Source organism: Folsomia candida, unplaced genomic scaffold, assembly GCF_002217175.1.
Source record: "Folsomia candida strain VU population unplaced genomic scaffold, ASM221717v1 Fcan01_Sc003, whole genome shotgun sequence".
NCBI classification, from domain to species: Eukaryota; Metazoa; Arthropoda; class Collembola; order Entomobryomorpha; family Isotomidae; genus Folsomia; species Folsomia candida.
In genome coordinates, this window is record NW_019091195.1 from 5532408 (window position 1) to 5559174 (window position 26767).

Here is a 26767-nt window from a genome sequence, read left to right on the forward strand (position 1 = left end):
GAATTTGTATCAAGTGTGTAAATTATGAATTTGCATAAAGATAATCTTTGTTGTCACACGATTGGGGCGAATTTGGACAAAGATGAGATGACAACAGTGGCAATTTTCACACTCGCATTGACGTGGACCCACTTTTACTTTTACTTCCGATCCAACGAGATCAATTATTTCCAATCAATCTGGTCAACTTTGCCCAAAAAACTATTAGTTTTCATTATTTTATCAGTGTTCTTCTTTTCGTACTGAATTTTATGGTGCACTTACAGGTTTGTTGGTAAAGTAGGGCCTGCATTATGAAAGGTAAACATTGTTGGTAGAATATTACGAACGAAACTAATTTGTAATTTGCAACAAATTAACAATAGATTAATCATGAATTCTAGATTCTCCGAATAAGGATGCACATAGCCAGCTCTTATTTCCATTCTAGAAGAGTTGGACCCTTATTACTCTGAATAAACAAAAAATTGAAAGGTATAATTTTATTTTGCTCGTCTTCAATGTTGCATGTACATAATAAATGAAAATTATGTAACGTTGTTTATTGTGTATTGTCAATTATTATATGCAGTTACTGTATTGTTTGCACAGATTTAATGAACCGACGTTAAACCAAAGTTAAAGGAAATGGACAAAAAGAATCTATCTGCCGCAAGGAGAAAGGTGAGTTCGGTTGAGTTGAAAGATCCCTAAAAAGTTATATCGACTTGTGCTAATTTTGTATTTGTATCATTATATTTCTGCAGTTGGAAGAATACAAACTGCACAAGGCAAGCAGTGGTGTTCAGAAGACTGATGCAAGTAGCAGTGGTCACCACTCGGTTGAAGGCGGCACTACTTTCACAGAAATTAATGAAACTTATCCTCGTCCACCAGAGACTACTGAACAAGTTCCAGCACCCATTCCATACTTTCATCCCCCTCCCACCGAAAATATCCCCACATTTCTAAATAATCTTGGAACTGAAATGCAGTCCATTCACATGGAAGGTGGACAAGATTTAAAAGTTCTCAACATGTCTACACCAAGCAGTGTTAATTCCACAGATTTTAATAATTCCACTTTCACTACAGTTGCTAGTCCTGCATCGGCAAATAATAATGGGACAATAGTTTCTCCATTCTCAGAAGTCAGTTCGCAGCAGATGAATGATCACATCTTTACTCCGCCCCTATCATCAACTATGTTTGACCAAGAAAATCCACAGCCAATTTATGACCATAAGCAAGAACAGTTCACCGATGCGGGACAAAATTTTCCACCTAATTTCTTTCAGTCCACTCCGATTTCTCATGATCATCACCATCATAGCAAGTCACCTTATGAACCACAAGATTTTTATTATAATCTGCCCCAACCATCAGCACCACTGTTTTTCAATGTCAATGGAGGTTTTATAACTCCTCAACATCAGGGAACTTCCCTCTCCAACATTCAAGATGATCCTGAAAGCCAAAGTGTCTTACAAGAGAAAGCCTCTCCAAACTCTATGGAGGAAACAATGTCACGCCAAGTAGTTGACACACATTCACTGCGGAATGGGGAAAATTGTGATGAAAATAATGACAACAATCGTAATTCATTAAGTACCGAAAAGCCAAAAAATGTTCACTTTAATATTTCCCAACATGATTTACCCGACAATATTCCTCTATCTATGGAGGAACCCAGTTTAAAAGAAGTAACACTGCAAAGAATGTCACCATCATCCATGCAGAGTGCAGACATAGACGTTCGTGAAATTCAAGCATTTCAAAGACTAAAATCGGTGAGTTTTTTTATTAAACCGTTATCATTTAACATGATTAGTTTTAAAATAATTTGTTTAGGTACAGGACGCGTTGGAAATGCAACTAGAAGAGTCAAGAAGAGATAATGAACGGCTGTTAAATCGACAAGCTGAGCTGCTTTTGCAACTCGAGGATAACGACAAAAATGTCCAGGAACTTCGTCGAGAACGAGATAGAAGTAAAGAAGATGCCAAAAAATTAATGCAACCATTGACTATCAAATTCAACAATCTGTATGAAGAGAACCAAAGAAGCTTGAAAAATTCTAATGACGTTGGAATGGAGCTTAGAAGTAAATTGCAGGAAAAGTCGAAACAGTACGAAGATATGGAACAAGCCTTCATTATTGTGGTAATAATAATTTCATACAACTAATTAACACCCCATATAGTTTAATGATATCTAATGCAATTCGATTTATATGAACAACTAGTCGAAATCTAAAATGGACTTGGCTGCAGAGCTCGATCAGGAAAAAGAAAAATCAAAAGAACTGGAGACGCAACTATTGACAAGAGATGAATGTATTGTTGACTTGAGGTAGGTAGATCCGTTTAGTAATTGATACGTACTATTTTCGCACCCATAACTTTGTCACAATATTGACAAACTGTAACATTTTAGAAATAACGTTGCAAAATTGGAGGAAAAGATAAAAGTTGAGCAGCAGAAGGATGGCATTATTCACCAATTAGAAGACCAGATTCGCCATTATCAAGTTCAATCTGAAACCCTTCAACGAGAATTGAGGAGGTCCAACAACAAGATCGAAAGGCTGTTGGTGACCAGTGTAGCAAAGTCTTCACATAATGATGAAACACCACTAATGACAGCAGATCCAAAATCCAGTATCCATAATCACAGTGACCACCACATTGCCGCACAGGAGCACGGGCACAGCCACGATGACCACGATCATCATCATGACCACCATGGTCACGAGCATGATCATCATCACGATGACCACCATGGCCACGAACATGACCATCATCACGATGACCACCATGGCCACGAACATGACCATCATCACGATGACCACCATGGCCACGAACATGTCGAACACGGTGCAACTGGGAAAACCAGCCCTACTAACGAGGTCGTTGAAATGAAGAGACGCCTTCACCATTTGGAGTGGGAAAATTCCACATTTCGGAACGATCTTGATAAGTTGGCAATTGAAGCGAAAGAGAGGCGCAACTTTGAAGAAAATTTCAATAAAATGTCAGAGGAATGTCGAAAACTGAAAACCATTAATAATAACACGTAAAACAACAAATTTTTCAAAAACATTTAACAATTTTAATCATATTACATACAAATTTTTTTCAGTTCATGACGTTGTCTATACTTAAACGATGAAAATGGGACATGACATTTTGGACATTCAATTTGTAATTCATGCAATTTTTCGTGTCTCAGTTTCGATTCTACAGAGTTAGTAACTACATGACAGATTTTACAAGAATTGTCACAGTCAGGATGAGCATAAGTTACATGTCTCGCTAAAGTATTGCTATCGTATTCAACCCCACAAATGACACACTCATGTTTATTGACTTTTACGGTTGTAGAACGTCTTTGGGGAGTTAAATTGAAAGCATCAAATGAGGTACAAAATTCAGTTATAGATTGTCTATTACATTTTATGTCATGGTCTGGGTACATTGGACTAAAATGCACATCAACTGTATCGAATAGACTATGTAAATTCCTATCGAAATTTATGTGGAAACTGTCGCAGTTAACGTACCTTTCCATGAGTATTTCAAAATCTAAATGTTCCCAGTACCGTGCATGATAATTGGTCGAAGAATTATTAGCTGCATCATACAGAGGAAGGTATTTAGCAGGGTCGTGTATATTCTGGTATTGCCATAACTTTGAAACAAAATGGGATAAAGCTTCGACAGCATGACATGAACTGTTAATTGGACTGTTTTGTCTTTCACGGAACGTGATATCGAACAATAATATAAACTCTACTTGCGGATGTGTCGCATATTTGTAGGTGTAGACACCAGGTGTACCATCAACTGGAACGTAAGTTGGACACACTTTTTTACCCTCATCTCTGACGGTTGATACCCTTAATGATAAGATGGGTTTTGTCACACACCAAAATTGGCATCTGTATCCTCGTCGTACTTGACACATAGCATTATGTTCGTTGATAACGTCTTCTTTGGTTTTGGTTGGTAAAGTGTAGGGGAGTATTTGTTCGGAATGGGCCGAGTCGTCATCATCATTCATGTGATCAGAGTGGGGGTGGGCTTGTCCGTGGTCAGAATCCGAATCGTCACCTTCATTCGTTCGTTCCATGGGAGAGTGGTCGGTATCGGGGGCAGATTCCGAGTCGTCATCATCATTCATGTGATCAGAGTGGGGGTGGGCTTGTCCGTGGTCAGAATCCGATTCCGAGTCGTCATCATACGTGTAGGACACCTTCTTTCGCTTCCTCAAACTCCTACCACCTAAAAAAACAATAAAGTCAATGTTATTAATAATAGTAATATTTAATATGCTGTGTCGTGGGGGTGGGTGAAATAAGAGGGTAGAAAACTTACGCCCTTCCGTGTTTTGGTGGTCGGTGTCAGGGGAAGAATCCGAGTCGTCAACAGCACTCGCGGGTTCCATTTGGGGGTGGTCGGTGTCAGGGGGATTCCGAGTTGTTTTCCGAGAAGGTCGTTTTTTGGGTGGGGCCATCTTTGCGCCCTGAAAAGGACTTAAACAAAGAGGTAAACAGTGGTGGAAAGTGTGGAAGGTTTGAGAGGTGGAGGAGAGAGGAAGAAAAACACGTGAAACTCGCTGGCAGTGCAGACGAGTTGTGTGAGAACTTCTCCATTTTTCTTCCTTGATGGCAAAGGGATGCCAAGCTTTCGTTATCAGTTAATACGAAAATAGAGTGAGGAGGACGAAGGTAGCGTCGGTTTATTTTTAAAATTAATAAATTTGCTTGATAAGTAAAATAAATAAAATAAATTTGCATGATATTTCAACCTGTTTTTAAAAATGTAATATTGGTTTAGGCTTCTCGAGTGCCAAGAGTTAGAATCGCTTGTTATTCAACTACAAGGCGAAAACGATACAATTGGTGAGAAATTTAAAAAGCATTACTCGGTATCATAATATATCACATATAATATATCATAATATGCAGATACTTAATAATGTATAAAAATGTTTATATTTAGGGGATTACATCACACTGTATCAGTCTCAACGGTTGGCATTGAAAGAAAGTGCTCGCGAGAAAGATTTGCAGCTGGCAAATTTAGCAAAAGACAGAGAAACGCTTCTCAAGAAAATGGAAGAGTTAACTCAGCTTTTAAAGGTTTTGCAACAGCAGAAAGGAGCAGTTGACCATTCAAGTCAATCAGTACATCAGTGTAGTCATGTTTCTGGACCTCAAAATTCTACAAATGATAACGGCGAGCATGAAATTGAGGGCAAAATTAGAAATTTATTGTCCGAAATTAGTTCTTCCTCACTCATTGAAAATTTTCACCCTTGTGCAGTTTGTTCTGGTCAACTTATGAATGTTTAGAGGTACAAGAAATTAGTTTTTTACAAATATTATAAGCTTTAATATTCGATATAACTATGTTTAGATTTTGCAGTGCTCGTGCGTGTCAAGAAGATTGAGGTGCCTTATTTGAATGTACTTTAGCTTGTAACATTTATTTATTATTCGATAATTATAATCTACGTACTACATATTATTCATGTATTACACATGTAATGAACTATCTAATAAACGCATAACCTGCATATTTTCTTGATTAAAACCAGTGTGATGCTAATATACACGTAAAGTTAACATTATACTACACTTTTTGACAATTGTCAACATACTTAAATATCTCATTAATGCCGAATCATCACATTACTAAATATGCGATATCATCCAATCACAGTAAATATTGACGGCCCACATAAATATGCGGCAGACCTTGTTTTTTATCTCTATTTAATAGTTGTCATACAATACACTCGTAGCATTTTGTTGCATATATTATAACATTTTTTTCAGATTCTTTTGTTAAATTTTGACGTCTAAACTAGATACGTCTCTTCCCAACAAGATGACGGCCCTGACACCCCCTCCGACCCCTGCGAGCCCCATTACAATTGCTATTGCTGGTTGTGGAAATAGGTTAAAGACCATTACAGATATTTTACATGTCAAGTCTCCTTCCAGGTATAATTTGTACTTCAAATTCTAGAGGATATGGCTACGCAACCTTTGCAAAACATTTTCCCCAATGGCTTAAAGTGGTTGCAGTGGCGGATCACCACGATTTTAGGTGTCAACAACTTGCCAAGGTATTCCGTACTTACTACATCAAAAGCATTTATTACCTTAAAAGCAGACACCAGTCCACATATTTAATGCGATACATATTTAGGAACACGATATTCCACCGAAAAATATTTTCAAAGATTGGACAGAGGTACGTACAATGCTAAATGTCAAAAATGATCTTTAATTACTTGTACAGCCTAAGTTAATGGTTGCATACTAAATAATTCATAAGATGGCATCAGTCCCGAAATTGTCTGATGCCGTAGCGATTTGCACCACGGATCGCGAGCACACGGACCCTGCCATTGGTAATCATTGCTACAATTTGATGGTTCAAAATCATTTTACTTATGTACACATGCAATTGGTTTTTATTTGTTCTTATTTAAGCATTTGCAAATCTGAAATACAACATTCTTCTGGAAAAGCCCATGTCTATCAACATTGAAGAATGTGTGAAAATTCACCAAGCTGTTGTTGCAAACAACGTGATTTTGGCTGTTTGTCACGTTCTGCGATACACAAACTATACAAAAGCCATACGACGAATTTTGGATTCTAATGTCTTGGGCGATATCGTGAACATCCAGCATTTGGAACCCGTCGGATTTTGGGTTAGAATTTCGAATTTTGGGTTAGATTGTGTCAATGTATATTTTATTCCATGGTGTCAATTTCAATGACTCCCCCATTCCGTTTTTTCACGCTTTATTACGTCCCTTAAGCCACTGTTTGAAAAACGTATCTAGAACAGTGTGGGTTTAAATAAAACATGGAAAAAGTGGAATAAAATGTAATGAAAAGGTGGTCCACATTGAGGCAAAATGTACCTAATTTAATTAGTCTATGACTTGTAGTGCTTGTGTTAGTTGTAATGCACTCCATTGACAATGAACTTACTTTGGTTTCATTACTTTGGTTCTAGCATTTCGCTCATTCTGTAAGTGCATCCAATTTTCTCATGAAAGTTTATTATCAGAACATGCATGTTTTGTAATTTGACTTTCTCCTTGCTTTTTGTTCCACAAGTTTGTCCGAGGTAAGTAATTTTTTAATTACTAATTACTAATTTTAATTTTAATTACCATTTTTTCGAAAATGGTAATTAAAATTAAAAGTGTGAACTATATAAATAAAATGTATGCGTATGTAGTTTAGTCTATTTTTTGCAAATTGCCTAATGATTTCCAAAGCACGAAAAAAATTTCATAATTTTGTCAATAAAGCTAAGAATGTAAAATTATCTTTTGAACTTGGGGCAGTTCCTTTGTTACAAGACGCAAATTACTGTAATGACATATATGTATAAAAGGTTGGAGATTTCAGTACTTTCCCCATTTTTATTTTCAACGCAGGTAACTGGCACAACGAGGAAGCTTCCACCTTCTCGCTCCTGTCAAAAAGTTGCCATGATATTGATCTGGTGACATATATGATGGGCTCAAAGTGCAAAGTATGTACATACATGCTCGTATTATGTGCTTAACTCGTGTGTGTTCTGTCAAATAAATTGCCTTGTCCCCATTTATTATTGACTTTGACATGAGTCTAATTAATGTTTAGAAAGTCTCATCTTTCGGTAGCTTGAGCCATTTCACCAAGAAAAACAAACCAAAGGAAGCTGGAAATTCAGTGTAAGCAAATATTAACGATGTCTTAACGGTAGCACATATACATGTGTACATACATATACAACAAGTAGCATTAATTGGGATAATCTTAGGAATTGTCTTGACTGTTCATATGAAAAGTCTTGCCCGTATTCCGCAAAGAAAATTTACATCGATAACTACGTCAATAAATCTTGGACTGGCTGGCCAATCAATGTAGTTCAGCCAAAGGATCCTATTGGTATTTTGTGGTCAATCAACTGTTTAAAATTTGTAATTTGAAATGAACATGTTTACGTAGACTTGGAAAATTTGACGGATGCTCTTCGGAAAAAAGATTACGGTCGGTGCGTATACGAAATGGACAATGATGTCGTAGATCATCAAGTAGTGAATATGCACTTTGAAAATGGATCAACGTCATCATTCACGATGGTTGCTTTTACGGAATCAATGTGTGATAGAAAAGTAGAATATTCCATCATAAACAGTTTAATGTTTTTTTTAAATCAGTCTACAAATTAATATTCATTGTCGCAGACAAGAATTTTTGGAACGTTGGGGGAGCTGGAAGGTGACGGGGCAGACACGATCAAAGTGTTTGACTTTTTGACACAAACTACAAAAGTAGTGCATCCGAGTACGGACTCTGATAATCTTCCCATGAGTGGTCATGGGGGAGGAGATTTCAGCTTGATGCAGGCCTTTGTTTATGCGTGTGTCACTGGAAATCAAAATTATGTTATTTCAGGACCTCAAGAAACTTTGGGTAGTAGAAAATTATGATTTGATGATACTATGGCCAATATTACTGATATGTTTGTTCTGTTTCTCGTTGTGTTAATGCTTGTGTTTATTAACTTAAATCGATTTTTTTTGCAGATACACACATTTACTGCTTTGCTGCTGAACATGCACGTAAAACTGGAACTGTTGTCGACATTGATGAATTCAAAAAGTCTCTGTACAAATAATTTTGACCGCAAATTGAATAAATTGTGTTAATGGAACAGCTTTAAGTTGCCATTATTGAATCACTTTATCAATTTATACTTGCGTTAACGCACGTGTCAGTGTAAGCCAGTTGTGTCCATCATCTTCTCTGGAATTGGAATTATTTGTGGCAATGAGATGCTCAATTAGCTTAACACATTTAAAGTAGTGGACAATAGATTGAAAGCAATGTAGGAATTTGCACGTTATAGCATTAATTTTAATTTGGCAGCAACAAAACGCCCATGCATGCTGGTTGATGGAGAAATAACACTTGGATATGCATGCGTAAAGAAGTGAACGTTCATAAATCTCAATTTAGGCTATTTGGATCATCCTCATAAAATATGAGGGAGAACGGCAAGCAAGAAATATTATCTTTCGAATACATCTAAAATTATTTGCATATAGATTTTAATAAATCACATCTCACAGTTAGATTGTATTTCTTAAGATTTACGTACAAGTTTCCTGAATTTCCTAAAGACTTCAAAAAAACCAAATCATGGCAATTTTTTGGTGTCTTGACTTGACTATTTTTTCCATGTGGGAATTACGACCAATTTACAAAGCTTTTAAGGCTTTTTGCATTAGCTCGACTTTTCGCAATTATTATTATGTATCGCTGTAAAACTGATGGTGAGACACTGACTTAACGCAAGGAATTGGAAGTAGATATTGGAAAACTAGCTGAACGAAATGTCCACCAACCTGTAACTTTTTCACTGGTCTGGTACATGTACATTTAGGTTATCGTTTACTAGTCATACATTACTTGATACTTTTACCAACTATCGATAATGAGTTCCATAAAATAATCATCACAGATCCTCCCACTCATGCACCGTTCCACAAGGCTATGTCAAGAATATTGAAAATGTTGACGACAAAAAATGGTAGACCACCACAGTTTACCCAGGTTAAAGCCAATAATTACATTAATTGCTCAAACTTGCTTGGATTGATAGGAATACAAACTTCGAGTACAGAAATGGATTGATAGGGGGTTAACAATAATCTGACGAAAATATCTCCCAACGGAGATATTTTACTAGTTGCTAGTTACACTTCATAGTGAAATGATTATATAGTTTTAAAAGTTCTTTGCATGTGTACATACATAATGAAAAGTTTTAAGCTTGTATATCTTCTCCAACGATGGTCATTTTTACTCTGAGCTGCGTTTGGATGGAGGTTGAGGTTTCAAAAGTTATCATCGGAATTTCTTTCAGTGATGGTGATGACAGCCCAAAATGCGTACTTAATGTCCTTTCTGGGAAACTACCATTTGTTTTCGCAGCCACCCTTAAATAAATTGTATGAATTTTATGCATAAATAAATTGCATGAATGCGAGCGGGGAGATAGAGAATCCGAAGTTTTAATAGTAATAATCTAGGTATAGAAATTCCTGATCACCAATTTCAACGACGGTGAAATGTAAATAAACACTACTGAAAACGGGGAAACGTTTTCTAATCCTCGCCTTCAGTTTCATTTTTGTAATGTTTCTACTTATGTCGGCCATCTACTCAGAATTCGTATAATTTTAATCTTATTTAATTTCTGCCCACCCTTTTTAAAGTTTATTCATGCATGTTAAAGTACGTAAGTAAATAGTTTGTTTTACTTACACGTCAATGTCAACCCATGATAATCTGTCAAGCTAAAACACGAGCTGTCTAAAATAAATGCAATTGGCTTTTAATAATTCATGCAAAATCAATATTGGCTTGGGTTGCATGAACTTTGAGTGACTACAAGAAATAGGTTTATAATTGCAGAATAAAACAAATACTAAAGTCATGCAGCGAACGGCGAAACTCCTCCAAGTTCACTCACGCACAATGAAAGGACAATAAAACCGTCGCCGTTGGTGCTGGCCATGTAACGGAACTTGGAACATTAAACAAAATAACGTGCGTTCTATTCCATTAGTACGAGCACGCAATTTATTCATGAATCAAGCAATAAAACGAGACCCACACCCAACGCACCCGGTTGTTTGCAAAGCTCTCTGAACTGGACTCTTTTTTTATTGCAAAGTGCCACTATTTGTTACATCCAGCCCCTACTTGCAGTTCATTTCATAAGCTTGTTGCTTGCTGCTGGCTAAAACGCCTTTTGTTGCAATTTGTATAATGAACACGGTGGAGAATAATACCTCGAAAAGCCGTTTCTCAACCGACCAATGCCCAAGAAAACGAAACAACGAGCTGCTAATTCCTTTCTTTTCATTGTTGAAGAGAGAGGATCAAAAAGAGGAAAAGTGGAATTAGTGGATCCGTATAAAAACCTGAAACGAGAGTCCAGTCTAGTATTTATGTGTACGAAGTCAAGCGTTCATTAAATTTATATGACGTAATTTTCTTTTCATCGCATTGCTAAATAGCCTTGTTTGCTAGTTGACTCTCACAGTGTGTTTGTGTTTACTACACTATAATCGCTTCCTTCGCCGAGTTAAACCTTATTGCTGACAATAATAATCCCATTGCAAACACATGCATATCCCTTTATTTCATGTTTCTGGAGCTTGAGTGGAAGGTTTTATAGAGGTTTGAACATCTCCAACAGCCGTTAGACGCTAATGGCATTAAATATATCTTGTGATTCTCCCTGACTCTGGTGTATATAGGACTTGGATCATTCATGCTTTTTCGCCCAGAATTTGCGAGACGAATTTTCCGAATAACGTATAAAGAGCTAGTTGCGTGCGCTGCTCCATTCGGGAAAATCGTGGGCACCGTTTTTTGTGAGAGTTTCACATAGTAGCAGAAAAACATTTGGATTTTACTTCTATTGACAAGGTTGAGCGAATTCCAACCAACACAGCATTTCGCACTTGTGACTCGTCGTCTGCAAATACTTATAGCCCACCTACCTACATACGCACTAACAAACAAACAAAAATAAATTGTTACTTTTACATCATTTTCACAAAACCGTTGTTAAACATGTCAAAATTAACTGGGCTACTTCTGATTATTGGCGTGATTGGCTTGTCAAGGTGAGTCCGCACTGAAATTGATAAAAAAGTGATTCTACATACTCGATTGGAGTGAAAGTCAATTGATGCAATTTACATAATGTTCATACTTTAATGTTTATCTAACATTTTCAGCGGTTTGCCAGCCAGTACTAAACAGGTCAAAGCCACACTCTTTGCTAGGAATATAGACCCAACGGAACTGCCGACAGGGTCAAATGGAACTGGTAAAAGTATTTCAGCCAATATATTTGTCTTGTGTTTGCATAATTCATAAATACACGATCATGCAATCCTTATAAACAGGTCCGGTTCACGTGGTTTTGAATGTCCAAGTGAAGACTTTACTGGCTGCAGATTCTAAATCTAGGGTAATGCGACGCGTTACCTTAAAAGTATGCTAAAATCTATACCAGCCAATCGTTATTTTTATAGAGCCTCAAGTTGCAAATGCTGGTAAAAATGCGATGGACTGATCGACGGTTGGTGTACACCCCTTTTCCTCCTGGTATGACTTGTGTGTGACCACATGCAAAGAAAATTTCATGGTAAAAGTAAAATATTTTTTTTGCATCTTTAGACACTTCCCCGGACAACGTTACATTGGATTCCTCAGCATTGGAAAAGTTTTGGGTACCCATGATTTACTATGTTAATGGACTTGAGAAAGAAACGGACAAAGCCAACCAGTTTATCCGTGTATTTGTCAAGACCGGAGAAGTTGAATACAGTTCCCTGTAAGTTATTAAACTTAATTTAGCTTCACCTTTAAATGTTGGATTTCTTGAATTGTTAAAATATCGGACATAACAAAATTTCAGCGTGACCATCACCACTAGTTGTCCCATGAACCTGCGCTATTTTCCCCATGATACTCAAACATGCTTGGTTCAATTGTCAAGCTGTAAGTTGAGAAAGATTTTACACTAAATGGGTACACATGCCTCCTCGAATTTAATTTCTTTCTATCTGCGACCCAGATGGGAACTCAGTGTCGGACATGGTTTTCGAATGGAACAAGAAATCTGCTGCCAGCGTGCTCCCAAATGTTGCACTGCCTGACTACAGCCTACAGGATTACACAACTCGTAATTGCGACGCTGTAACTAACACGGGTAGCGTATTATTTCAAATTGCTTGCATAATAATCCTAAACATCGCCACTGACTAAATATTTTTTTCTGTATTTCAAGGAGTTTACAGTTGCCTACAGTTAGAGTTGAAGCTGAAACGAGAGGGAGGCTTCTACTGCATGCACGTGTATATTCCATGTACAATGTTGATATTGGTTTCCTGGTTATCATACTTCTTGCATCCTACAAAATCGGCGACTGCGAGACTTATCGTCGTCATTGCCGCCTTGGCTTTGGCTGTGGTGGGGATCAGCAATTTCAATCTTCAAGCCCCCCGAACAGGATACACCAAGTCGATTGACGTTTGGACTGGAATTTCGCTAACTTTCATCTTAATTGCTTTGGTTGAATTTGTGGCTGTGAATTACATGAACCAATATCCATGTCCACGTTCAAAGTATTGCAAGAAACAACCCCCACCATCGGATGGAGTGGATAATGCGGAACAACAAACGCCATTAAATCCCAATGGAGAAGGGAAATCACCTCAGCAATGTAAAATGTTTGAAGATTCTGAGGATGGAAACACTTGTGGAGCAAAACTTGACGTCATTTTTAGAATTTCAATTCCTGGTCTGTTTCTTGTCTTTGCCATTTTGTATTGGATACTCTTTGTCTAATTTGATGCATTCATCTTATGGTACATAATATGCCGAAAAATGTATGTACACAGTACATATGTTCATATATAGCTTAGTGAATTAGTGCAAAATTTGGTCCATTTTACGACTTATTTACATGTATTGCCTAACGCTGATTGAATTCATTGATTGGTTAAGGTAATTTGAATATTCAGCTTCATCGTAGTGACAGCACAATGATCTCTAAAAGTTATTCGGTCTTATTTTTGTTGGACGCTGAGTCAGGGAAGTTTGACGATTATACAGAAGTACAATTTTATTGTGCTTCGGGACCCTGTGGGTCCGTTACGTTTATAGTGGAACGATTTTCTTTAAACGAAGTTTTAAATTATTTTATGCAGCATCCTATTGTTAAACCGCGGGACACAATATTGCAGCCTTGACATGTTCAAATCCGTGCGTTCAAATTTCTGAAGCCTTTAAACTTCGTGTGTCATACTTTACACACAAAGTTGGAATTAGTTCAAAATTCGCCTAAGACTACAAAAGCTGTCAGTCTAATTCTGACGTACAGATATTTTAAAGCCAGATGCTACAAAATGTCGAATCTCTATTGTACATGCTATTTTTGATGTTTAATAAACTTGAGTTGTTCCATAAAAAATGTTCAGTTTCTATTTTGGCTTGATTCTGACTGGATCACGGGTAACAAAGATCTTAGAAAATGTAATATTGAAAATTTGGTTCGCTATGATACACGCACAAAAATTAGCCATAATTTATGTTGTATGGAGTTTAGTGTGGTGAGTTCAACCAGAATTTTAAAAATATTAGACAATCTACAATTATTTTAAACATTTGCATTATCCATACGATTACAGCCTTTCCGGTGCAGTTCCAGTAAATGTAACGTATGGTGGGTTCGAGTCTGCAGAATTTTTTCTTAATTATGACCGGAATTCAGCGGAAGAAAGAGGTAAATAAATAACGATGCTAGATAGAGATACACAACGGTAAATGTTCAATTGAAAATTTGTGTTCTATGTAAGCTCCTGCCTTTGCTATAAAAGCGGAAATCTTTGTTCGGGATATCGAAAAGATTGACGACACAGAAATGGTATTAATCATGCATCACATTCTTCCCATATCTTATCAAACTTGCATTCTTGGTTTGCTAATTGCTAGAAGTGGAGCATTCATCTCAAGGTGATACTTCACTGGTCGACCTCCGTACCACCATTAAATTTGGACATGCCAGGTTTTTGTAGAAGTTTAATCTCGTTCAAAATCTAATCGCAAACTAGAAAAATGTCTTACTTATCGTTCCAGGAAATGGCGATGCATTCATCATGATTCCCCAATCCATGTTTAAAAAACTTTGGTTGCCAAACTTATTTTTTGTTGATGGTAGAGATATGCAATATAGCGTGCCGTTCAGCGATAAGGATTCTGTTAAAATTAGAGCTTACAAAAATGGGGACATGTCATTGACAGCAAGGTAAACGTAAAAAACATATGTGTCACATCATACGACATAAACATATGTAAAATGCACATCAGTTCTAATGACACAATGACAAATTCTAGGATATTCTTGAATATGGGATGCCCAATGACATTTGCAAACTTTCCATTTGATAAACAACTTTGCAGATTTAAAATTTTACGTATGTACTGGGGATTGGGACGCATATTTCTACTGATGCTTGGCTTTTTGCAGTAAAATTCTTTCTCGTTCTCATTAACAGATAACCATAATCCAAAGGATGTTACTCTGTCTTTCGTAGAAAACTCTCGTTCAGTGCACGTTGCCAAAGACTTACACCTTACTAATTTTGTATTTGTTCAAATGAAATACAATGCACTTGCCCCAACTGACGATGGACATACAAATGGTAAAAGTGACCATTCTACTTCTTAACATTTGATGTAAAAAAAACTTTTAAATGTTCCATTTTTAATTCATTTTAGAAACATCGCATCTTGCAGTGGAGTTGGAGTTTGCAAGAGAGACTTCATTTTATCACAGTCGGATTTACATACCATCAATTATTGCCATTTTAATTACATGGCTTTCTCTTTTTATGGACCCATTGGAAAATGCGACTGCGCGTGCAATCATTTTAGGAATCGGAATCTCAATTGGAACTTTTTGCATGGCTTTGTGTACAGTCCCAACGTTGCATCCCACTGCACTCGGTCGTTGGACTACTGTATGCCAAGTGTTTCTGCTAATAGCCGTTCTGGAGTTCGTAGTTGTCAATAGATTTGCAGTGGAAAAGAAACAAGAGGAGCGATCAAAATCTGGGAATGAGACCCAAACCACTGATAATGGAGTCAGGATGCCAAATCTCCTAAATTTGGTCTATGATCGAAAATGGCATACAACAATTGATATTCTTTTCAGAATAAATTATTTGTTGGCTTTTCTTGTCTTTAATCTCCGATATTACTTCACTTTTGTCAAGAGACCAGATATCGAAATTTAAGTAATTATGCTAGTTATTACACTTGATAAAAAATATATGAAAATACTGTAGTAATGAAAATCGATGTTTCATTGGACATTTATCTATGTATAAGTATATGTACAAGGTTGTCTATAATAATGAGTAATTATTACAATAAATAATTTACAAGTTTGGATAGGAAACAGTAAATGTGTGCTTTAAAACAATCACACAATTATTCAAATAATCTTGAAATAGATCTACTTGATCAACCAAATCCAGGAATTAGTAGTCGCAAGGGTAGAAAAACTAAGGAAGTGGCGTCGCTCAAAGTCCTGGCAATCACTCGCTGCACAACGTTCCTCCCCACTGTTCTTGAAAACTTGTCAAACTCGACCTGCGGGTTGACACATTTCGAGGTAAACGGGTCAAAGACAAGGGACGAGTCGATGCACTGGCACGAGCCTCTCATGCAGGCCAGGCCGTTGTCGCCATTGCACTCTCCAGGCGAACAGGACTGTCGATGGTTTCTCATGCAGACCTTGGTGGACGTCTCCCCGTACTTATCAAGACATTGACATGACCCAAACATGCATCGAGAGTTCGCCACACATTCAGGTTTTCCTGCTCCACACTGCGCTCCCGAAAGCCCTACACACCGGAAGTTGGCTTCGTCATATAGATGGCTCATGGGATTTTTGCACATGCACTTTCCATCAATGCATTCCAAGAAGTCGGCCTCATTACAGCTTCTTCCATTGGTTTCGCACTCCTCGCCAAATTTCATGGGCAAAGTATCGCTGCCAATATCGATAGATGATTGTCTCTTTGTCTGAAAAGGTCCAACACCGGTAACACTGGCGTTTTCTTTCGTGCCACTACTGAACCATGTTTTAAATATACACAATCCAGAATTGACGTTAAAAGCAAGTAAGATAAAGAAAAGGATTATTATAGGACTAGAAAAATTATTTTGAAAATGCATCTTGATGCTTTCTAAAGCTAGGTTGTGAGCAAGGTGAACTCAAACGTGAATGAACGAAAGGAAATAAATGATAACGAAAAAAGACGGAAGTTTCATCATAGGCAATGTTAATAAATAACTCTTTATTAATATTTAACTAACTTTAAGTACTCCTCAAGTTAAAATAATGCCTTCAGCATATTATATTATTGCATTGACTGCAGTGGTAACATGTGCATGACCACAATGCATGTTTGTTCTGTATGCGTGGTCACATTCATCCGTGACGACGATAAATATGTAACAGTACAGGGTTTAAAGTTATGACTGTTAGCATAACACGTAATTATACCAAACTGCAGCACTTGTAGGGAAGCAGCAAACTGCAACACTTGCATATAAGGTATTAGCCACACAAAAGAAAGTTAGTTTCATTTCGTTACATTTGCAATACAAATTAGATCCTTTGTGTCAATTCGATACGATAGCAATTATTTATGTATTCAGGAGGGAGGAAGGTATGGACGGATCCAAATGGCAGCGTGTCAGAATTCTGACTCAATCTTGATCATTGTGGAGATTCGCCGCTGGGAATTCACTCCACGTTGACATGGATCATAAGTGGCTTCATTATAAGAATTTAGTAGCGTATAGCGAATACAGCCTCAAACTAATTAAAACGAAAACAATAAATTCGTGGAGACAATACGTCAATTAACTCAACGATACTTGAATTATGCTCGGTTTGCTGATGCTTAAGTCCTTTCTGTTCCAGGGTAAATTATTCAATGGGATAGGTTTCTTACTGCAAGACAACGGGCACTTACTGATGTTTATAAGAACTGTCAAAATCATGCCAATCATTTAGAACTTGGCAATTACGTAGTTCTCAAGTTCGTATAGTCGCATATTTATGTACGTATGTATAGCAAGGAAATTCGGGAAAGTATAATATTTATATGCAATATAACGGAACAACGATTTTGCCTCCCACGCGAATAACCGTATCGATTGAAGCTATTTTAAATACGGAATGTACACTTTATTATAACCTAAATGGCATCAAATGATGCCAGCTCTACTAATACATAGGTATCAAATAACCTTTTGGAAAGTGGCAAATATATGTTTCCATTTTGATGTAAAAAGAGTATAATATGAAAGCAAATACGTATCCTCAAATTGAATACACGTACATATTTCTTTCATCCAATAAATACTCGCAACAGTCTCTTTGGACTCTTCAGGACTGAAATAACTTTACGGAAAAACTTAGCAGCACTACGAAGTATCATATCCCTCAAGAAAGTCCTCCCAAACCAAGTTTCCACCACGTTCTTCACAAAACCTTCCGGATCAAAACAACTTCTGGTTATTGCGCTGTACGTGTACGACTTATCAAGACATTCACAGATTCCAGATTTACAAGCTAATCCACGATCTGTATTGCATTGCATTGGTCCACATTCTTGACCATGACCAACCATGCAGGTCAGTTTTGTTGTAACTGTGTACCCCTCCCGACAAATGCATCGCCCATCTTCACATTCAGCATTTCTGATGCATCTTGGCAATTCGTCCGCAAAAACAGAGTCACAAACACTTCCCACTAAACTCACGCATTTCTTTAATTTGTTGTCATAAGTCCTGTGCATTGGATATTCGCAGAAACACTGTAAATCGAAATAGCATGCTAATTATGTACATTTATTTTTCTACAGAATAGTGAAACTTACTATTTATCGTAATAAAGATTACCTTGTAGTCGATACATTCCATGTGTTGCGTCATATTGCAGTCATGTCGAGATTCGCAAAGACATCCAAATCCATTGGGTTCAGTGCAAGATAAATTGTCCGGAGTGAAGGAGTCAAATATTACTGCACATTGAACTACACAAGGACAGGTTAGGACAAGCCAAACAATGATGATCCGAGTAATTGCAAACCCAAGTATCTGAACAATTTACACCATAAATTAAAATGTAAATAGTAAGAATATTGATGTTAAAGTGCAAAAAGTAGTTGGCTTTTATTTACCTTCATTGCTCAAAATTTGTCGTCACATTGTTGTCAATGAACGTCTTCAAACAAATCAAAATTATATAACATTTCCAAACTTAGGATTAGTTGTCTATTTTTTGAACAAGTGTTGCTCAAAATCAGAAAGTCAATAAGTATTCGTATAAAGCAAATAAATATCTAGCTGAAGGTGCTCGGAGGCTTGGCGTATTCTGTGTACAACATTTTATGTATTACTGGAGATAAATATATGTACATATGCATGGAACGCTAAGATAAATTCCATCGTGTACAAGGGCATGGGAAAACTTGGTCTATACGCATGCAAAAATACGTGTGCTGTAATTGTTATTATAAGCATTGTATTATGGGAAAACATAACAAAAAGTACATTTATTAAATTCAGTCAAGAAAACTAAATTCACTAAATACATTCACGCATCCATATATTTACTATTAACCTTACTAAAATTCTACCACTCTCACACGATGTTAGTCAATCAGATTATAATAGTTTTCCTTCCTTATAATGAAGCAAGCATAAAGCAAATATAGTCCTTTGTAAAATTTTACCATTTTTAGCCCGAGCCAGAGCTTGTGGAATCATCATGACCGTCTGCACTTGCGACTTGCGACACGCTAGCGGACGAACCACTGAACCGATTTTGACCAACTTAATGCATTACCTTTAATCGTACAATGCGTACTTGTATTGCTTTGGATTAGACTTTGATGACTATAGGGATGATCGGTTGGGGTCATTTAAGGGATGGGAGATACATACATATGTACATAATATCTGGGAATTAAGTATGAGACGAAAATAATGACTGGCTTTGGCTTTATATTAAGTCTGGATTGTAAGTGTCTTTTTATTGTTGCATGGAAGAACATTATTTAACAATTATTTCCTACTCAACGTTTGTTAAAATGATTTTCATTTCATGTTGAGTATTGGTTATGATAGATTATTGATTGTCAAAAGCTGGCTGGTACAAGGACTGTGCATTAGCTTCAAGACAAGATTCTATGATTGCACTTAATCGTAATGCAAAGATGCCCTGTAGTCATCCACTTATTTTATAATGAGTCTTTCGGGACCTTGCACAGCTTTGGGAGAAAGTTGAGCAAGGAGAACTTTGGCATATAGTTGGTGAATATCTTTTAATATTATTAAATGGCAAATAAAAAGCAAACAAATGAGATTTGTGCAGCATTGGCATATCATCCTCCTTCCAATTTCCGAGTTTTTGTTAGTGGGCTACAGCTTTCTCTGCACTTCTTGTCCTAGTCCATCATTTGATTCACTCATCCATCATCACAGTCGTCCACCCGTGATTTAATATTAATACCGTTGCTTCCGTTGTTGGTTCGGCATTTCCACCCAGCCAGCCAGTTGTCTCGGATGTACTGATTTTCAACTTGTCTTTGTTGATCATCTTCGAGCCTATAACTTATTACACGCCGCCTTAAACAACACATATTTCCCAGACGTCGAGGAATGTTCAACCGGTTTTGTCCTACCAAACGTAATTCTAGACAAACCTCGCCATATCCAGGTCCCCTCCCGACTACAACAACAATGTCGCCAGGCTCCGTGTCGACAAAAACAACGGCAATCAAGATGGTGAGACCCGTTCGGGGGAAAGTGCGACGGCGAAGTCCAAAGTCAAAGATGAACGGTGCTGATAATTCGGAGGATTCACATTCTCACCATTCGGAAAGCTCTGCCGACGATGAGTCGCATTCTTCACTGGTCTCGGTGAGAGTTGGCTTGTCGAAATGTTGTGTCCAAGGATCATTAGCATCACGGCGTTGGCAAATGTAACTTTTTTTTAAATTTATGACCAATTTATACCGAGGAAATTAACTGAAAAGATTGATATGCCAGGTTTCAGATGGTTCTCCTCCATTTCATACCCGTGACAGCGCTAATTGTTCAGAATTCGACCCAGCTCTCAACTGTGGTGACGAATTTGAGGGAAGCTGGGGAAACAAAGTTGCAGGTTGGTTTTTACCATTATTTCTTTAATTTTTCAATGCTTTGAGCTTTCATGGACAGAACTTCATACAAGAGTCAATTGCGGATGCGCATATCTTTATTCATGTTAAAAATGCGTTTTACTTTTATGCCTTGCTATCATTCATTATAAATCTCTTTGAGTGTTGAGTAGAATATAATACATGCAAATATTCTATGATGCAGACTAGTGACGATGTGGCGTGGTGTCTACTTGTTTTTTATGAAACTTTTCAACAATTTCTTGTACATATTTAGATTTAATTAGAAATAGCTGAAACTGGATATTTTTCCTTATCAAAGATTTATGCAACCAACGCAAACAAATAAGTCTGACTGTAATGAGACGTTGTATTGCGTCGTATTAAAATATTTCTTAAATTAAAGAAATAAACAAGATATCCATTACATACATATTTCTGTGGTTGTACAAAACAAACTCTGCAATTATGTAGCTTTTGATTACTTTCTCCTCCTAATTTAGATCGTGATGGTAGCGGAGATTGGAAAACTGTTGGCCGAGCTACAGCAGGAGCGTGCAGAGTTTGGATTCTGTCTTTTCACCAACTCAACAAGGTACATACCATTAATTTACTTCAAGTCTGCCATGCCTCCTTCTTTTTTAAAACCATCAAAGGCATTCACATTTTTACCTCTCTTCAACCTTAATAAATAAGTCCTTATGCGTGGGACACGTATGTATTAAAGCATTCTACCATTTATCATAAAGGCTCGTACAAATAAGTACTTGTGTAATCCGTAAAATTCGTGCATATATTCATTCTTATTGTGAAATTGTCCAAATCCCGGCATCTGCTGAAGTATTTTTGTCATTTTCTTTCTCGTACTATGTGTGTTTCAAATTAGCATAACGTTTCTCCTCCACACTTGTTGCTTACAAAACAAGTCCATCAGATTGGTTTTACTTTTCCATGAATAGCGGTTCTCGGGTTATGGATTAGATTACTTGAGAACTGAAGGACTTGAGAGCAGAGTAATTTGAAATTATGAGCAAAGTTGAAGTAGAATATAAAATACAGGGTAAAACTTTTCCCATCTGCAGCTTTCCAAATAGACATTCTAGAACATAGAGAATCTATGAGGCAAGGCATGCACGATGAACTAATAATCTGGAGTCAGGTACATTAGTATTTAATATAAGGAAGTATTTCTTTGTGAAACAAATACTTTAGCCGAGAACGTCGTCGTGGATGACTAATGAGGACGACTTTCTCTAGTTCTTTTCTTTTTCCATGCTTTCTGTCCTTTTTGTTCGGTAGGAAAAGATCAAAGATTTCCAGGTTCAATGTTGCGTGTAATTGTCTTGCGTTCTTATTATAATAATTATCCTGGGCGGAACATTGATTTTTGATGTCGTACGTACGTATGTATTTACGTGCGTACGTGCATATGTGCATATCTGTGATATAACCCTGCGGTTATTAGAGCTAACAATATGTGCCATTGTAATGATGAGACTGGTGGTCAACGTGAGCTATTTGCTCATTACTGATTCATACAAGTCCATGGTTCCAATAATAATTGTGGATGGTGTCATGTGTCGCTTATTAGTTCACAACTTCCCAGAGCTTACTTCCAATCTACCAGCTCTGCAGCCAATTCTCGAAATTCTAGAAGTAGAGAAGGAATCTTTTCCCCATCCCATGATCCAGTCAGGGAAACCTTCTCTGTCCCACCAACCCCTCCAGAGGAATTACTAAATTCTGGTCGTGTTTCCACCTGCAGAACTAGCCTTTCCACCAGATTCGAGAGGACGGATAACATTATTCGAAATTTGACCGACTATGTCGCTACCTATGTTCCATCAGTCATCTCGATCAGGTAAGAAAAATCCTCATTGATTGACTGCTTATTAGGGTTCCACCAAGGAACAATTAAACTGTCTGTCTGGACATGTATTTATATATGAGCTTGGGTTTATTGGTTTGTAATATGAGACTACTCGATTCTCTGCCTTTTTGCTTCATTCCTGGAATAAATTGGTAATAAAGCGCAAAGAGGGAAAGAATGTTTCAACTTACGTAAGTTTTCTCTATTTACGTGTTCAATTTAATGTACACATGTCTGTTGCACGGGCATCAAAATAACTCTTAAATTTGTAATTTAATGGCGTTTGCATACTTTGGATTTTTGTATCGTCAAAGAAGTGAGCTTAAAGGAGCGACCGATGACACGACACTCGACGAATTAATTTGGTACAACGTCGCGAATGATGCTATCCTCGAGGTAACGATTCACTTCCTAACGAATATTGAATGCGGTAATATTTTTGATGGCTTTTACTTCTCTTTCCAAAGCTGCTGAACCAAAGAATTCGAAAAACCAAGTCAACTGGGGTGTGGAAGTGAGTTGCATATTTACACACATACACATGTGTGTATATTGCTAGCTACCCATAACTTTATCAAAATTAATTGTTGTAGGCCACTAATTGCCTACATGAACGTTATTCGGGCGATTGAGAACTATTCGATTTCAATGGTTTACGGTCTCTATTATTTTGGGAAGGGAAGCTTGTCACAGAACTCGTACAATAAATATGTCACGTACGACTCGTTGGCTGCTGATTACTTGAATTCCACAAAGAGCTATTCCCCGGAAATTAACTCCGCATGGGAAAGATACATCGGACAAGCATGGAGATCAAAAGGTTTCGAGTCTGCATTCCAGAGCCTTGAGGACAGGTTAAACATGAGGCAACTTTATACATAGTATTTTATTAACTGCATGACTTTGTATACAAATTAATTTATTGTCTATTAAAATAGAAGAGCTCTAATCTATAGAAATTTAGCGTCTGAATCTTCAATCAATGGTATGAATTAATGTACACATAATAATGGTACACAATTTTTAGCCTGAGTCAGGGTTTATGGGATCGCCATGTCTGTCTTTTACATATAAAAGCTATCAATCGATCGACTTGAAATTTTGATTACATATTTATATTGGGAATATCTTGGGTAAATAAAATTATGTTCGCAGTTTGACTGGTGACTGGTGTTCATATGCAAAAGTTTATATGAATCTACAAGCTTTCAAACCACTTACGTATATAATAGTAAAAAATTTGTCACAATGCTTCTGGTAAAATTGAATGAGTCAGGAATTTTTAAATGTGGCACATGCAAGATTAACTAATGTATAGGTATGGTGTAAAACTCCTATGAATGTATTTTTGACTCGGGTTAAAAACTGTAATAGGAAACGAGATTTTCTATTCGCAACTCATGAAAAGCCCATTCAAAAGTTGTGTAACATTGCGTACTTGTATTTTATTAGACACCGCAGCAAAGGTTTACTTTTCGAACATGACGGAGTACATTGAAGAGCTGAGATCTTTCCAGACTCAACTTCGAGAAATGATCGAGTAATAAGGAACAAATTTTTGGAACAATTTGCGATAAAACGACATTTGTGAAGCCCATTAATTGGGTATTATAAATTTAGGGGCGAAGTTGTGGAAGAAATTCGATCTGCCACCGCAAAGCAAGCAGTTGCTGCCTTTCTTTTGACGATTGTGCTATCAATTTCTCCGATTTTATTGATTCTTATCAGGAAGATTACTGGAACGATACAGGTTGTTTTTATATATTTTTGTATCTATTGTTTAACGACACCACGGGTACTTTTAGCATTTATGCATATTGCTGTTGTTGCTTTTTGTGAAAAGATGTATTCTATGGATTTATCCACGAAAACTGCAGCATTGAGAAGGGAGAAACGGAGATCAGATAAACTTTTGAATCAAATGTTGCCTCTTGAGGTTATTAAGCAGGTAAGTTGTAAATGATTGTACATACCAATATCATTGATGTTCTAATTTTACAATCCCTCGACCTGGAATATATAGTTAAAAAAGAACAGACAAGTTCCGGCTGAAAATTTTGAGTCCTGCACAATTTATTTTAGTGACATCGTAAGCTTCACAAAGCTGTCCTCATCCTCGTCACCCATGGAGGTAGGCGAATTTAGAATAATAGATTAGTAATATTGTTGTTTTATTCTATTTATGTAAATGATTAAAAGCGTCAATTTATTTAATAGATCATCGTGATGCTCAACAGCCTCTATAAACTGTTTGACTCCAAAATTGAGCTTTATGATGTGTATAAAGTGGAGACGATCGGAGATGCGTATATGGTAATTGCCATATATTTATACTTGTATTTAAGCCTCATATATTTTTCCGTATTAAATAGATGCATACATATACATAAATGCATCGCTTTTTCTTGTGTTAGTGACTTTTTTTTAAATTTCTACCAGTAATTTCTTTTGTCTCCCTGTAAGAATCCTATAGATATCACATCTGCATAAAGCTTTTAAATTTTAGGTGGTCTCTGGATTACCTCTCAGGAACGGAAATAGACATGCGGGCGAAATATGCACAATGGTAAACGCCTTTTCAACTTAATTTCATGAATCCACATGAATTTGTATGTACACACATTTAATTGTACATAAATGCATACATATAACCACACCAGTCTACATATAATTCCTGTTATTATATCCATCTTCGACATTAAATGTTGCTTGTAACTCTTCAAATCAGGCATTGGACTTAATCGCTGGAGTCCAGCAATTCCAAATTCCACATCGACCCGGCGTTCCTCTGCAAATTCGCGTAGGGATCAATAGCGGTGAGTCGAACAGTTAATACGTAAATATGAATTTATATTTACACATTAAGGATACAAATTTATATTTGACTTATTATACTGCAGGCCCATGTGTTGCTGGAGTCGTTGGGTAATTAAAAATATTCAATTCTTTCCTTTGTAGGTGAATATTATGTTTTCAAAGTGATATTCTGATTTAGAACTACCATGCCGCGTTACTGTCTGTTTGGGGACTCAATCAATGTCGCAAGTCGAATGGAAAGTCATGGCGAAGGTACATATCCACTGACCTACGAGCAGTGGCAATAATTATTCCGAGCTTATAAAGGATCAGTAATTAATTTACCTTTGCAGCAATGAAAATACATGTTACACAAAATACAAAAATCATTTTGGATGAACTTGGCGAGTATATATTAGAACCCAGAGGGAGCTTGGACATCAAAGTAATCGCTAATACTTTAACTTATTCTCCAAAAACTAACCATGAAATTATTTGTCAATGTAAAATGTCAAAGGGGAAAGGGACGATGTCAACTTACTGGCTGCTAGACAAAGTTGGTGGATTGACAAAGAAGGAGGTTGAACTGAGCATTCCAGGATTTTTAAAGACATCCAAAGATAATTTGCCAGAGTTTATGTAAGCATTTGTGTAATATGTGTAATTTATGCAATATATAATGAACTTCATGTAATATAATGAATTTAAATCAAAATTAGACTTGTACAAAAATAATAAGTATAAGTTTTGTGTTTCAGGCATGACATATTTGGAAGTGGAAGCGATGACAGCGAAGAAGGTTTAAAAGTACCACATTTTGGAACTACAAAAATACAACCAACGTTAGTCCAGCCAACGGCATCAAGGGTCCCCATCGGCTTGCGACACTAAATTTTATAGCTGCACTTTTTACTCTTTTTTTAGCTTATATATGAATATATGACTTCAAACTTGATCTTGTTCACATTTACTTAATATGAAGCATTTTTTGCATGGAGCACGTTTTTATTGATATTGCAGTATTGTTAATTGATATTCTATTTACACTGGTACATACACTTCTATATACACGCTTGAGGATACCTACTCACCAGCAACATTTTTACTCGCACCGTATTCACTTAAATTTGTACAACTTTGAATAATATTTCTTCAATGTAGTTTTAGTGTTGTCAGTGTTTTTCATGAAACTTGTATTATTCCAATCATCTCGTGAGGCAAATATTCAATAAAGTTGGGCACATCTTCCTCGTCTTATCTGTTTTCTAC

General features: G+C 36.8%; 6 protein-coding genes across 14 annotated transcripts; 5 read left to right on the forward strand and 1 right to left on the reverse strand.

The window, feature by feature from the left end:
• Positions 1-99: 99 nt before the first annotated feature.
• LOC110845819 (golgin subfamily A member 2) lies at positions 100-5579 on the forward strand. Of its 6 annotated transcripts, none has more exons than XM_022092335.2 (10): positions 103-300; positions 384-474; positions 592-663; positions 747-1769; positions 1831-2142; positions 2225-2331; positions 2416-2807; positions 2844-3054; positions 4818-4882; positions 4983-5579. In XM_022092335.2, the coding sequence occupies exons 3-10, from the start codon at positions 628-630 to the stop codon at positions 5333-5335; spliced, it is 2499 nt and encodes an 832-aa protein (XP_021948027.1). In that variant the 5' UTR covers positions 103-300; positions 384-474; positions 592-627; the 3' UTR covers positions 5336-5579. The 6 variants fall into 6 exon arrangements, 5 of the variants coding, with proteins under 5 accessions (XP_021948027.1, XP_035704914.1, XP_021948026.1 ...); XM_022092334.2 differs by having other exon boundaries at positions 104-300; positions 2416-3054; positions 4983-5337; positions 5400-5579; XM_022092333.2 differs by having other exon boundaries at positions 104-300; positions 2416-3054; positions 4983-5337; positions 5409-5579.
• A 166-nt stretch (positions 5580-5745) lies between these two features.
• On the forward strand, positions 5746-8738 carry LOC110846528. Its single transcript, XM_022093310.2, has 13 exons — positions 5746-5944; positions 6015-6114; positions 6198-6242; positions 6327-6402; positions 6485-6708; positions 7020-7034; positions 7124-7133; positions 7450-7547; positions 7658-7728; positions 7818-7945; positions 8006-8172; positions 8245-8473; positions 8587-8738. The coding sequence occupies exons 1-13, from the start codon at positions 5874-5876 to the stop codon at positions 8676-8678; spliced, it is 1326 nt and encodes a 441-aa protein (XP_021949002.1). The 5' UTR covers positions 5746-5873; the 3' UTR covers positions 8679-8738.
• A 2210-nt stretch (positions 8739-10948) lies between these two features.
• Positions 10949-14060, forward strand: LOC110847211 (glutamate-gated chloride channel). 2 transcript variants are annotated; one of them, XM_035849829.1, is made up of 8 exons: positions 10949-11703; positions 11818-11915; positions 11989-12053; positions 12118-12190; positions 12263-12419; positions 12504-12586; positions 12663-12797; positions 12876-14060. In XM_035849829.1, exons 1-8 carry the CDS (start codon positions 11651-11653, stop codon positions 13433-13435), a joined length of 1224 nt encoding a protein of 407 aa, XP_035705722.1. In that variant the 5' UTR covers positions 10949-11650; the 3' UTR covers positions 13436-14060. The 2 variants fall into 2 exon arrangements, with proteins under 2 accessions (XP_035705722.1, XP_021949795.1); XM_022094103.2 differs by having other exon boundaries at positions 10952-11703; positions 11818-11909.
• Positions 14054-15917, forward strand: LOC118434974 (glutamate-gated chloride channel-like). Its single transcript, XM_035849828.1, has 8 exons — positions 14054-14199; positions 14278-14372; positions 14446-14513; positions 14582-14654; positions 14726-14894; positions 14984-15063; positions 15145-15291; positions 15368-15917. Exons 1-8 carry the CDS (start codon positions 14060-14062, stop codon positions 15883-15885), a joined length of 1290 nt encoding a protein of 429 aa, XP_035705721.1. The 5' UTR covers positions 14054-14059; the 3' UTR covers positions 15886-15917.
• Positions 15918-15930: 13 nt separating this feature from the next.
• Positions 15931-19133, reverse strand: LOC118434975. The gene is made up of 3 exons (XM_035849830.1): positions 18850-19133; positions 18569-18766; positions 15931-18483 (listed from the first exon to the last, which is right to left on the reverse strand). The coding sequence occupies exons 1-3, from the start codon at positions 18853-18855 to the stop codon at positions 18016-18018; spliced, it is 672 nt and encodes a 223-aa protein (XP_035705723.1). The 5' UTR covers positions 18856-19133; the 3' UTR covers positions 15931-18015.
• A 915-nt stretch (positions 19134-20048) lies between these two features.
• LOC110846851 lies at positions 20049-26755 on the forward strand. 3 transcript variants are annotated; one of them, XM_035849494.1, is made up of 21 exons: positions 20049-20655; positions 20723-20837; positions 21336-21427; positions 22424-22693; positions 22864-22893; positions 23017-23098; positions 23170-23216; positions 23296-23556; positions 23641-23687; positions 24155-24242; positions 24323-24452; positions 24546-24650; positions 24726-24833; positions 24920-25015; positions 25209-25268; positions 25431-25518; positions 25603-25627; positions 25698-25771; positions 25852-25943; positions 26016-26137; positions 26257-26755. In XM_035849494.1, exons 1-21 carry the CDS (start codon positions 20333-20335, stop codon positions 26387-26389), a joined length of 2388 nt encoding a protein of 795 aa, XP_035705387.1. In that variant the 5' UTR covers positions 20049-20332; the 3' UTR covers positions 26390-26755. The 3 variants fall into 3 exon arrangements, with proteins under 3 accessions (XP_035705387.1, XP_035705388.1, XP_035705389.1); XM_035849495.1 differs by having other exon boundaries at positions 23020-23098; XM_035849496.1 differs by having other exon boundaries at positions 20054-20655; positions 22598-22693.
• Positions 26756-26767: the final 12 nt, after the last annotated feature.